The sequence below is a fragment of the Bacillus rossius genome, chromosome 13 (genome assembly GCF_032445375.1).
Source record: "Bacillus rossius redtenbacheri isolate Brsri chromosome 13, Brsri_v3, whole genome shotgun sequence".
In the NCBI taxonomy this organism is placed as follows: domain Eukaryota; kingdom Metazoa; phylum Arthropoda; class Insecta; order Phasmatodea; family Bacillidae; genus Bacillus; species Bacillus rossius.
The window spans coordinates 22,480,555-22,491,511 of record NC_086340.1 but is presented as its reverse complement, the minus strand read 5'-3'; the positions used below and the strand labels follow the sequence as shown (position 1 = coordinate 22,491,511).

The following is a 10,957-nucleotide window of genomic DNA, read 5'->3' as shown; positions in this document are numbered from 1 at the left end:
CATCTCATACTTATACAAAACTTTTTTCCATTAATTTTTTTCCTAAATTTATGGCAGTTCCATTTCATTTTTTGTTATTTGACAATACAACTGACAATACAACTTTGAGACCATTATATACCTTCGCAACTCAATAAGTTTAATCAGGAGCACCTTGGAGGAAGCAGTGAACGGTTCCTTTTTAACACTTCATTGTTATGTATTAAATTAAATTAAGTTTTATTGAAGGTATCGTATCGTTATGTATTCTTTAATTAAGTAGCACCTTTGTATGCAAAATTCGTCGTTCCCCTATAATAGTAAGACATCCTTCCTTATGTGGCAGTACAAACTGGTTTCAACCTCTAACCCCTAAAAACACCAAACGAAAACCACCGGCGGAAAGCACCCTCTAACAGCACGTGTGAGTCCAAAACAATAAATGTCAAAACGTAAGTAACTATCAGTTCCGTGTGTTGTTTGCCCTTAATTAACCTTTTATTTTCCTAACTGCGTTAATATTGTTCATTGATTGTGTTTGAGAAGTGTAATATGATTAATTTATATGTTTTACATAAAAGTATTTATGGTTTTTCTTTTGTGGGGTGGCTCAAGGCGGCGTATATACCCCTCCTCACGCCACACCTTCTCCGAAAGTCTTCATCAGGCCGCGGTCTGGGATGCATTATACTGTGCGGAGCCATCACTGTTCATCACTGATTCAGTCATTCTGGTAAATACTTTAAAACCTTTTGCTTTTCACTCCCAATGCATACTCAGATTATTTTTATGGTGCAGGGCATAAGCCATTAAACTTTCAATTTCAACTTCTGTGTGATCTCTGTCTTGTGTGTTCTTGCATATAGCACTGGCCGATTACAGAGAACAGACCTTTACTTAATTCAGTCGCGTATATGTTGACGCCGACCGCCGGTGCTCCCTCTGGTTCGCACAGGCCATTATGTCACAACACTTACTCTTAAGTGCATCAAACACGCCCGAGCGTGATGTCCGCCGAGTGTATAAAAGTGAGCCGCGACGAACACCAAAGCGACGACAGCGCCCGGCCGGGTGTGGCAATGCGCCTAATTAAATATGTAATTATTCTGTTCAAATCAAAAACAACCAATTTAATAACAATTTAAAAGATATTTAATTCAAGGGAAATTATGTCTAATTGTTTTATAATCATATATTGTGTAACATGTCTATTAAGCCCAAAACTGGCCGGATCTGTTTTCCCGCGCTCCACAAGTTTAGGCGCGAGGCCGCAGGGCGGTCTCGCGCTCAGTTACTGTCGGGGGCTCGCAGAGGTCGGACGCTCCGCGAACGCAGAGCCATCAACTTTCGCGCTACCTCCATATATCAGCAATAGTGTAAGTGTTTAAAATCCTTTTACCAGTTCTGCGCCGACCCCACCCAGTCGCACGATATTTCGTGCGACTCGTAACTAATTAATTTTATCCCAACAGGGAACTTTGCATTTTCTACGTAATTTCGTGTCCAGAGATTAAGGACAGCGTAATTCAGTTACGCAGTTTCGGCTTCACAGACACCTAATTGTTATCATCGAAGACTCTTAGCAACGTGTGTCGAGTTCTTACTCGCTAACTTTCGCCTCTTAATTTCATTGTCTATAAATGTGTAACTTGTAATGAGCAATCTAACCGAGTAATTTCCAATTAGAAAGTGACTGTAACGTGTATGCCTCCAGCTTACCGGGTGTACGTACTTTTCGGGGCTTTAATATTTCGCCACAGGTTAGAGTGCAAATAACATGGAACATATGTGTCATTCTCCATGTTAACGTAAATGTCTGCATAAGTTGTTGCAGCACAGTAGCTCCGCGACTATCCGCCCCATCTTTCACGTTGACAGTCGGCCGCTGTATCAGTCCGTATATACCCCTTTGCAACCTATCCTGGTCGCGCGCACCGTTAATGCGTAGAGATACGCGTGTCGCAGCGGTCAGACAACAGACGCGGCCAGTACCTGGACCAATAAGTGTATCGGTTCTGAATAAAATGCAGTGTCGTGTCAATTCGTTTACCAGTTATTTATAAGGCGTCCTGGGTGGCCTGAACAGCCCGGGTAGGTTTCGAACCGCGACGCGCTCCTGCCTGCAGCCACCTGGCCGAACCCCCGTTAAAACCCCTGAGATCTTTTCAAACCTTAATAATTCCTTTAAAAATCTTAGACAGGCAGCGGGAGTGGCGTCAATGTCTACCAACATCAAATGTAACTTCTCTTCTGCCACTTAACATAGGATTCAAGATTCATACAGCAGAGCCTGATTCATACTTAACTATCATTTTCGTAACTAGACTGCTGCAAGGCTAATTCTAGTGTGTTTCACAACTAACGAGTGTGTAACATATTTTGCCTTTTAAAGTGCCACTATAATTTTCCTGCGCAAATTCTATAACAGTACAAAATTTTTAGTGTGAATAAAACCATGGCTTCTTCAAAATGTATTTCTTATGTAGGAATCAGAACTCTATGCTGTGTAGGAAGTGTGTTATTTTTTTTTAATAGTTAGTTAACTTGTTCAGCAACATCCAACAGCCGCCAAACTTAATGGACCACGCTGGGGCTGACGACCCATACATCATGAATGGTTTGATGCTTGAGCTAGCCTGGCAACCTCCCTGATAGTTAAAACCTTTCATTTTAGTCAGCATCCACTATACTTACCCCGAGTTTCAGCCACGATACCGTAGGTAACGGAAATTGTTTCTTATTACCGCACTTCAGTGGCGTAGCCAGGATTTGTGTAAAGGAGGGGGGCGGGGTTAAAAAACATGCCCCCCCCCCCCCCCTATTAAAGCAGGAAAATTTGGATTTTAAGGTTTAAAATAGTGCTATTTTAGCAGTTTTCGGTACTTAAGTTTAAATATTGTAATGGTAAAACTAATATTAATTTTTTAATAAAAAAATTGTTTGAGTGATGAAGTAAGAAATTAATTAAAATATTTTAATCAATCTAAGTGCCTTGTCCACGTCCACTCAAAATCATAAATCATGCTCGAAGCTCGACAGTACAAAAAAAAAAGGAATAAAAGGGTTGGGTTTCGGCAGAACTGGCCTATTCCTGGAGACAATTAGCTTTAGCTTGAATAGTTACATGACACCATGTCGTCTCAATTCTATACACACACAGCAATCCTTACACTTTTGGAAGCTCAGTCACCACCTGCTTATAATTACCGTGCTGGTTAAATACAATAGGTGTAAGATATTTGAAAGATTGGGACCAGTTACAGCATCAAAACCTTATAGCTTAAGCTCGCGACAGGGGTAGAGGAAGGGAAGGAGAATCGGTAGGGCTCGCTTACTCTTCCCCTCCAGTGCAGTGGCTGGTGATAGCAGTAAGGCACCCAGGCTTTTAGCTAAACTGCTTTCAGATAAGAAAAAAAAAATGGCTAGGGGGGGGGGGTTGGAAACCCTAACCCCCCCCCCCCCCCCCGTCACAGCCACTGCCGCACTTATGAGTGCATATATCCTAAGGTAAGCAGCCTTATGGCAGTTTGGCCATGGAAGAGAGTAGTTCTTAAGTTGCACGGCTGTTAAGTTCTGGCCGGCTGTTCAGACTGCCAACGAGGCCAGGTGTAGAAGCATTCGAATTTATGCTATTGCAGTGATGAATTTAGAGAACAAAATTGAGGGCCTCGATGGGCGATACGCGCTTGGTCTGTTTCAAGGGTGATGGTCAACTGCCGAGGATGTTGATTCCGTGCAGCTTCCTAGCTCTGTTCCCGCGAAAACGTGCCATGTGCAAAAGAGTAATACAGGCAATGGTCTCAGCCTAATCACACTAAGATATCTTTAATTATTTATATCAAAATGACTGGAATGGTAATATTGTCTAATAAATGCCTAGTTTAATTTTGAACACTATTACTGAAGGGCAAAGTAACATTAACACACACTGGTGGATTACCTCTAGGGCGACAATTGATACGCTGGTGGCAGCTGGCACTCATAGCATTGCACTCGTTTGCCCTGCACTGCGCCAGGGCTTGTTCGGTCCGCACTCTCTCTGGTGAGGCAGCGATGTGCCATAGTGGCCTATGCGAATTATGATGTTAGTTTGAATTATAAAACCTTTAAAAATATTGGATACACAATGTGAAACAATTACCTAAAAATCATGGTTTTTTTTAACGAACAAACAGCCCAAAATTTATTTTTGTCTCTAGTATACATAAAATAATTATATGGGTAGGAGCCAAATAAGCACAACTATAGAATAAAAAATCTGTATTTGTAGTGAAACAAATGCATCAGTTAACATTTTCTTAAATATCATGATTTCGTAGTACTTTCAACAATAAATTGACGCCAGCCGATAGTGCGCCTCTTAGTCGCACAGGCCGCGATGCCTCTCCGACGCCTCTCAATGCCGTGTGCCACGAACACGCCCGCGCGTGCAACATGGTGCAAAGAGTGTGAGTGCACCGAACGACCCGCAGCTAGCACCACTACCGGCCACATCGGCGGAAGCACTTCGCCGGGTTGCCTTGTGCTTCCGCCGGATTATAGCATTCAAGGGCACTTCTTTTCTCCCACAGACATAAACTATGTAATGTATAATTCGTCAAACATTTTTACTTATTAATGCAATTGTTCAACGTGCGAATATGTCCTAAACTTGGCCGCATCTGTTCCCTGCGCGCTGCGATTTTGGCGCGCAATCAGCAGACCCTCTGTAGTGCAGCGCTACACGAAGTCCCCAGTATCCACCAGGAGCTCGGAGAGGCTGGTCATCTTCGCGCAACGTTGAGAGGTCAACTTCGCGCCAATTCCGCAGCCTCATCTAGAGCGTGAGTTACGACCACCACTGGCCGTGCGTCACCGCGCAGGTCTTGACAGCCATCGCGCGCCTAGCATCATAACAGCAGCAACGTCCGCCACGTATTGCTCTCATTAAACTCCCCCTCTCACCATTATAGGTGTGGTCATCACAGAACATCCGTACACGCGCAGAGCTCACTAACCCCGAACAGTTGCGGCCAGGGGATGGATTGCACCATGTAAAGTTTGATAAGGAATAAAAAACACACTTTACGTAGCAGAGTGTATCATTTGTAGTGTAAGGCGTCTTGGGTGGCTTAAACAGCCCAAGGATCACCTATACGGACACGTCCCTGCCTCCTGCCACTTGGCTACCCAAACCCCGAGACCCATTCCTCAAAAAACTCTTTAGCTCTGACGGGGAGGTAGCCGGACCGGTGTCAAAACTAATTTGATATTCGAAAAATATATTGATTTTTATTTTCCATGACTTGGGTACGTAACTCTAAAACTCATTTTTAATTATTGATTTTGCATTTATACAGTATACTTCCACATGCATCAACAAGAGAGATGAATAAGCGAGGATATTTTAATCGTCGTGGAAACAGTAAATAAAAGAATTCACAGAGCTGAACAGAATGGAAAATATAATTCACTTTAATGAGAAATTTTGCCTTTCTTATTGTGATTGCCATGATAGCAGTGACGTCTTTGCTAAAAGCAACATTGCCACACTTCCAAAACGACTTTTCTTTAACTCGACAATCTTGATTACGATACTCACAAAAGAATTTTGAAGAATAGTTGATTAGTTCTCTACCTGAAAGGAACTATTGGATTATTCCATGAGCAGAACTTTTACGACACAGTCAAGAATAGGGTTTATTGTGCTTGTCTAATAGCTGGTGACGTTTTCTCCTTCCTCTGTCTGGCGCCTGACTACATCATCATCCGATTTCCCCAATCCTACATCATTCCACCCAGTTAGGACCATGAACCCGAGTATACCATTCAAAAGACAGTGATGCGACATTCCCATAGATACGATTGTATACTGATGACACACATTGGTGTTACCATATCTGTGGATGTTACCATAGCTTGCACAGTTCATTATGTCCCATTACTGTTCGTCCCGGGGCATGTGTGAGAGCACGTGTTCTAGTATGAGTAGGAGTGCAGTGTAATGCAGTGTAGTGCGATTCCGCGAACGAGCACCACAACCAACAGTTTGATAGCCGCCTACATGGCTATTGATCAAGGCTATGTGTTTGTGTTTTACTATTATTGATTAACAATGGAGCTATTATCTATCTCAATATAGTCACAATTAAACTAATAAAATATATTCAACTTGCGATTATGTTTATAAACATGCAATAGCTAGACTACCATTCTCAACACACTTTGCTCTCTGTAGTGTTCTGCTAAGCAATACCATTGTCCTCCTGTTACCACCTTGCCGTCGCCCGGGTTCTTGTGTTCGAGACTCAGCGGTGTTCCTAGTGGGAAAGCTGTTTTCTTGCGGGGAAACGTGTCCGGGAGGGCGCCAGGCTAACGCGGTGGTTAGCCACGATGGAGGGTCGTAAGGTCCGAAGGCCCCTGCGTGGTCCACTAGGAACGGCGGCGGTGGTGTGATGTTAGGGATACCTAATGCCTGTTGCCCCACTGGCCCTATACAGCATAGGATGCTGATCCCTAACGAGGTTGGTGAGGTTCAGAAATAACGTACACGGTTTTGCACTGCGCACGGAGTGTGCGGAGTGGACGTTTAATTACGCTGGCAAATTACACTGCAATTACAGTCACACGATTTCACTATATAAAGTACACTGTCAATTATACACTAGGCGCTCTGACGTGCCGTCACTAAAGTTACGTCCTCACGCCAGTCGAGGTTGAGGGAGAGAGTTTGATTTGAGTCGGCCAATCCCGTAATTTGTGAACGGCGACATGCGGGCCCACTTGTGTGGACAGCGGCTCGCTATTAAATTAAGTAAAGTCTACGATTAGATGTAGCCAGTTCCTGTGCACTCGGCGATTAATTAAAAGTCTGGTATTGCGGGAGTCGGCCCGTGCCGTATATTGCACGGCCCCTCGTAATGCGTTGTGCGGGGCGTGTTATGTTTACACGGCTGGGATAGGCCCTACACTGGAAAAGGACCGGGCGCACACGGGGAATAATTAAATAAGGTTCCGGAGTTTGACTATAGTTACCAGATAGTTCAGTGAAGACAAAGAGATGATGGCTCCCCGTGGGACGCGCGTCCGTCCCGGTCCGCGAGTCGCGCTGTACTGGCGTCTGGCCCTGGCGCGAGGGGAGGGGTGAGCTTCATGTCGCGCCAGAGTTTCTAAAGTTCCGTTATTTGCAAAAAATTATATTAATAACAAAATGTAAGTGGCTCTAAATTCACATAATAAAACTTAATAATTATCTTAATATATATATATGTTTTAGAAATGACATGTCACAAGTTTGTATAAAATAAGTTTGAAATATCAGAGTCACACTGGAGACTGTTCGTCGCTTGATGACTGCTCCAGTGGCGAATGATAAATGCTAATTTGGGGCGGTTTTAGTTTATTCACATATTACACTATTGAAATCAGGCTGAAGGCCGCAAGGGGAGCACTCACAGCTGTTTTAGTACAAAATTACACGTGAGTGACCCGGGAACTCCTACGTCGCACTTGTGTTGCACGGTGTTTTTAATTCAAAGTGGCGTATTCTTTAAAGTGTAGTGAATTTACATTGTACGTGACTCGGTTTGTCTTGCCGATTAAGTTAAGGGCGTTGATAATACCTAAGTTCCGCGGCGCTCGTCTGACTCGGGTGAGCCATGGCTAGGGGCGCGTTCCGTTAGCGGGGTCGGATACTGTCGGTTGCAGGTCGGGCTTATGGGTGGCCTTCGGTCGGACGACGTCAACCTGCTGAACCCGTTTTGCCCATTTCACGTACTTATACTTTTATTCCCCCTTTATCTTTTGCCCCTTACAGCTATACATTTCCCTCTTTACTTTCTTTTTCCTGGTGAATCTAACCACCTTTATATTTTCAACATTTATCGAAATCCCTTTTTTCTTTGTTTATCGTTCCAGCCTGATCAACTCCCCGCATATGTGTTCCACTTCCCCTTTCGCCTCATACAAACCATAATATTGTGCAAATATTTAAACCCTGATTCCCATTCTATCTTTTATATATTTATAACAATTTTAAGTTTGACTATTGTGTAGCCAAAAGGTCGTGCACTCCATTATTTAAACTAACGGGCGCTTCAACCTGGAAGTCAAGATTTAATTATGGACTACATCTTATGTTTTAATGGTTTCCAATAATTGAAAAAAATATATATATATTGTCCCATTAAAAAGTTCAGTTTGAAAGGCATAAGGAAGTGCGAAATTCATCCTCATTTTTAATTGGAATCCTTTTGGTAACTTGCATGATTTGAAAATATAAAATGTGCTAGAAAACATATACCTGTTATTTAATTCAATAACTATTTGGATTGTAACATTTATTTTTCAATTTATTTTACAGTTGCTTTAAAAAATAATTTGAAATACACCTATGCCATTTAAAATATCTTGGCCATTGTTAATATTTTAATTCTATACTGAATTAGTTTTCTCAAGTAGCTTTTTGATTTTACTAATGAGAGTTTATTTAAGAAAGCAACTATTGTATTTTCTTAAACTTTTATTATTTATATAATGTTTTTTGTGCTTCGTATTTTATATTCTTAGTATTTGTTTGTGTACATTACACGGATGTTTGTATCTATTAATGTATACTCTGAGTGAACGTCTACGAATGTGACATGGCGTCGGTGAAGAAGTTTGCTGATAAATAGGTGTTAATGTTGTTTTTATGACATTAACATAACACAAAGGCTGCCACAATAGCCACAAATCTTTCTTAGGTTTTTGCATTGATGGTAATGCATGCAAGGAAACCACAGAGGATAAGTGATGGGTATGCCCGTTTAGTTTAATAGAATTTTCAATTTCGTCTGACACAACCTCGCCATGTTATGTGCTGTCTTATGGAGGTAGCTAATTTCTTTTAAATTTTAATTGAAACTATTCCATATTATACCTTATTACGTTTGTGTTTTGTTTTAGGTACTTCGAAAAACATCAAGCCCATCCCTACCAGGTAATAAAGGCTTTCTCAAGGAAAGGTTTCGCTATGATAGCGGAATGGACAAATGACAGTCGGTCATGTCTCGGTTATGTGGAAACATTGATTATTTCTTTTATTCCAAAATACGTAAAGAGGAATAAATAAGCTATTAATACGGAGCGTACTACATTTATTTATGTTGCATTCGATGGGAACTGCATTTTGAAGTATAATGAGGGTCAGTATATGGTAATGGTAGTCCAATCTTGATGTGCTATCAGATAGTTATTTACCTACAATTTTAATGAAAATTTGGTACTTATATATGAAAATGAACATTAGAAAATATTCAGTCACATTTATTCTTTGAAATAACTAGATTTGCTTAAAGCTGTAATTTAGTAATTTTTGGTAAATCAATAATGATGTAAGTTGCTTTGAGTAAAATTGTGATTTATTTGAGGCCAATGTTGAGTATTTTTTTGTTTATTTTTTTTGCACTCGGTTTTGCAGTGCAATGTTATGTTCGGCTGGAGTAAATAAAATCAATCCTTAAACTTGTAAGTGAAGTTGCCAGTACTTAAGTCATTATTTCTTAAGACCTTGGTTGGTCTTAGCAGTAGTCTAGATCCAGATACTATAATCTTGTTGAGAAAATTAAATTATTGTATGGAAGATATTTTCAATGTTGTTTTCTATACTAGTTTTGTTAGGGCTGAAGTATACTTAACGTTACCTGAATAGTTGATAACTAGTAAAAAAAAAATTATAGATTACAAGTGTGGTATCTTAAAATATTCTAAACCTACTGGGACTGTGGTTAGAAATATAATTATTATATCAAAGGTATAGTGTTATGTACTGGAATAGGTAGGGCTATAGTATAATGTTTGGCACCCTGATGTTAAAATCAGTTTGAAAATGAATAATTAAATGATAAAATTTTGTATTGTAAAATATACTAAACCGGGTGGGATTATAGTTTACAATACAATATAGTAGGAAATATATTTTTGGAATCGGGTTCTATACTTGAGTAGGTAGGGCTGTAGTATCGAATACGATACCTGAAAGTTAGGTTATTAAAGAAATGTATTTTGTGCAAAATGCTCCCCGCCCAAAACCCCCAAACGCTTGTCCTCTAAAAATCTAGGGGTGGTATTGACATCTGTGCTGCCATGTTGGTGAGATAATCAAGATTGTTTTGGTATCGGAATCTAGACTATTCCCATCTTAGCTTTTCATGAAGAGCCAGATAAAAGTACAGTTTTCTAAACATGTTTGGTGTTGTTCGGCTGGATATTTTATCTGACCTATTGTGGTTGTTGGGGAGGGGGGGGGGGGGAGAGGAAAAGGGAGTATTTTTGTTTAGGTAAATATTTTCTGGTTCTTAAAATTAAATTTTTAGAAGTTTTCTTACCTTTTGACAAATCTGACTCCAAATCACAAAATGGTTGCCGTTAGCCACATAATTTTTGGGAGTAAAGCTCAACAGTAGTGTATTAATGTTTTTATCTAGGTAACTAAAGAAAATTGTTGTCTACCCTTAGAAAGAATGCAGTCATTTTCTGGAACAGTAACTAATGGGAACAAAATTAAAAGTGTTCATGCAATTAGGGTTTATAGGATTTATTATTTTTACATGTTTTGTTGAGGCATGTAAAGAAATTGTTATTATTACAGTAAGAGATGAAACAATTTGGGAGCAGAGTAGCTTTTTCACAAAAAAAATTTCAAACATGCATTAACTTCCTAACATGTTTTCCAAACATTCTTCAAGTAGTTACCAAATAAGTTGTATCCGAATAGTGGCCAAATGGATCCCTTAGCTAAGGGATCCATAGATAGTGCATCGTAATGGACGCGGCCATCTTAGAGTTGTATCCGAATTCTCACAAGGGATGTCGATGCATCCTCTCATGCGTCCACTAATTCAAGATTTTTAGGGATGCGACTCTTGCATCCACTGATACGTCCATACATCCATCAGCTTTGTTATTGTGAACATAACTCTTAAAGAGTGAACGTGTGATACGAGATAGTTAAAATGGA

General features: G+C 40.5%; 1 protein-coding gene across 5 annotated transcripts in view; it reads left to right on the top strand.

Annotated features, from left to right (window-relative positions):
• Positions 1-8,571: 8,571 nt before the first annotated feature.
• Positions 8,572-10,957, top strand: part of LOC134538367 (WW domain-containing adapter protein with coiled-coil homolog) — a 45,779-nt gene continuing 43,393 nt past the window's right edge. For 3 of the 5 annotated variants that reach the window (XM_063379633.1, XM_063379632.1, XM_063379630.1), the window contains exons 1-2: positions 8,572-8,755; positions 8,905-8,938. In XM_063379633.1, coding sequence (XP_063235703.1) covers positions 8,752-8,755; positions 8,905-8,938 — 38 coding nt within the window. In that variant the 5' untranslated portion in view covers positions 8,572-8,751. The other 2 variants (XM_063379634.1, XM_063379631.1) reach the window with 2 other exon arrangements.